The sequence below is a fragment of the Lipotes vexillifer genome, unplaced genomic scaffold (assembly GCF_000442215.2).
Source record: "Lipotes vexillifer unplaced genomic scaffold, Lipotes_vexillifer_v1.1 scaffold518, whole genome shotgun sequence".
Lineage (NCBI taxonomy): Eukaryota > Metazoa > Chordata > Mammalia > Artiodactyla > Lipotidae > Lipotes > Lipotes vexillifer.
The window spans coordinates 1181835-1183210 of NW_006780945.1; the positions used below are offsets into that span (position 1 = coordinate 1181835).

At 60.2% G+C, this 1376-nt stretch overlaps 1 protein-coding gene across 1 annotated transcript in view; it reads right to left on the bottom strand.

Moving 5' to 3' along the window:
* LLGL2 (LLGL scribble cell polarity complex component 2) overlaps positions 1–797 on the bottom strand; it is a 29879-nt gene extending 29082 nt beyond the window's left edge. The window contains exon 1 of the mRNA XM_007454411.1: positions 723–797. Within this exon, the coding sequence (XP_007454473.1) occupies positions 723–797 (75 nt within the window). The remainder of the gene's footprint in view (positions 1–722) is intronic.
* Positions 798–1376: the final 579 nt, after the last annotated feature.

The following is a 1376-nucleotide window of genomic DNA, read 5'->3' on the forward strand; positions in this document are numbered from 1 at the left end:
CCCCCCCCCCCCCCGCACCTTCTCCCAGGTGCCTCTCCCCACTCACCCAGGCCTACAGCCGGCCAGAAGGAATCATGTGTTCTGCCTGCAGGGAAAGCTGTGTTTTCCTTTGGGGGTAATTTGAGGAGGGAGGGAACTGGCCATGGCCTGTGGCCCCAGGGCTCCAAGGAAACTGGCATCACAGGAACATCGTTATACTTTGCAGGGTTCAACGCACTTTCACCTTTCCCGGCCCTAGGCCTGCTCCGTAACCCCATGAGGAGGGAGGCAGGACAGGTTGTTTTATCCCCATTTTACAGGTGGGGAAACCTAGGCTGGAAGAGGCGGGGTGACCTGCAGAGGTCACACAGCCAGCGAGAGATATGGGACAAGGAGAGCTGACTCCTGGGCATCCTGTCACCCTTTCCCAGGAAAGCCTCTAACCAGACCCCAATTCCAAAACCCAATTCCCAGGAGGCATAGCAGGCAGGGCCAAGTAAGTACCTTAGTCCAGGTAAAAGCGACCCCAGCGCCAGCCCCAGCCTGTGGGGAGGGTGATACCTTTTGTTTGTTTGGCCACACAGCGCAGCTTGCAGAATCTTAGTTCTCCAACCAGGGATCGAACCCGCGCCCTCGGCAGTGAGAGCGTGGTGTCCTAACCCCTGGACCGTCAGGGAATTCCCTGGGCGCGTGACACCTTCGTGCCTGCCATAAACGCCCGGCTGGCCCTCCACTCCCCTTACCTTGTTAAACTGGAAGAGGTCCCGCTTGAGCCTCTCCCTCGCAGGGTCATGTCCTGGCCTCAGGAACCTCCTCATCTTGCTGCGCGCAGCCCCCTGGGGAAAGGGGGGCAGCTGCTGAGCACCGGGCAAAGGAGGCCTGGGGCCCCAGAGCCCGACCCGGTGCCCAGGCCCACTCGCCTAGCTTAGGCAGCCTCTCCCCAAGCATGGCAGGCGACCCCCCCACCCCGGGCCAGGCCAGCTTCACCCTCGGCTTCCCCACGCCTCACACCCCATCCGTGGAGCGCGGTTCCCTGAGAGGAAACCGGAGGGAGCTCTGGACCTGGGGCCGGAGCTGGTTAATGCTCTGACGCTTGCTCCCGGCCACCTGCGGCCTAATAAAGCCAACAGGAGAAGCTGGGGGAGGAAGCCATTTAGCCCGGCTTTATGGGAACAAAGAGGGCCAGAGGCCCTGAGGTTTTAAAGCTTAACTGTTAACCTTTTTTGTGAAAAACCATAAAACTCTGGCTAAACAGAAAGGGCAACTTCACAAGCCTCTGTCTCCAGAGCCGGCTGGATGGTGGGAATGCAAAGGCTGTCCACCTGGGCTCTCAGATCAGAACCCCAATGGGGGAGGGGAAATGCCCCGACAACACCAGGCCAGGGCCCAGCAGAACT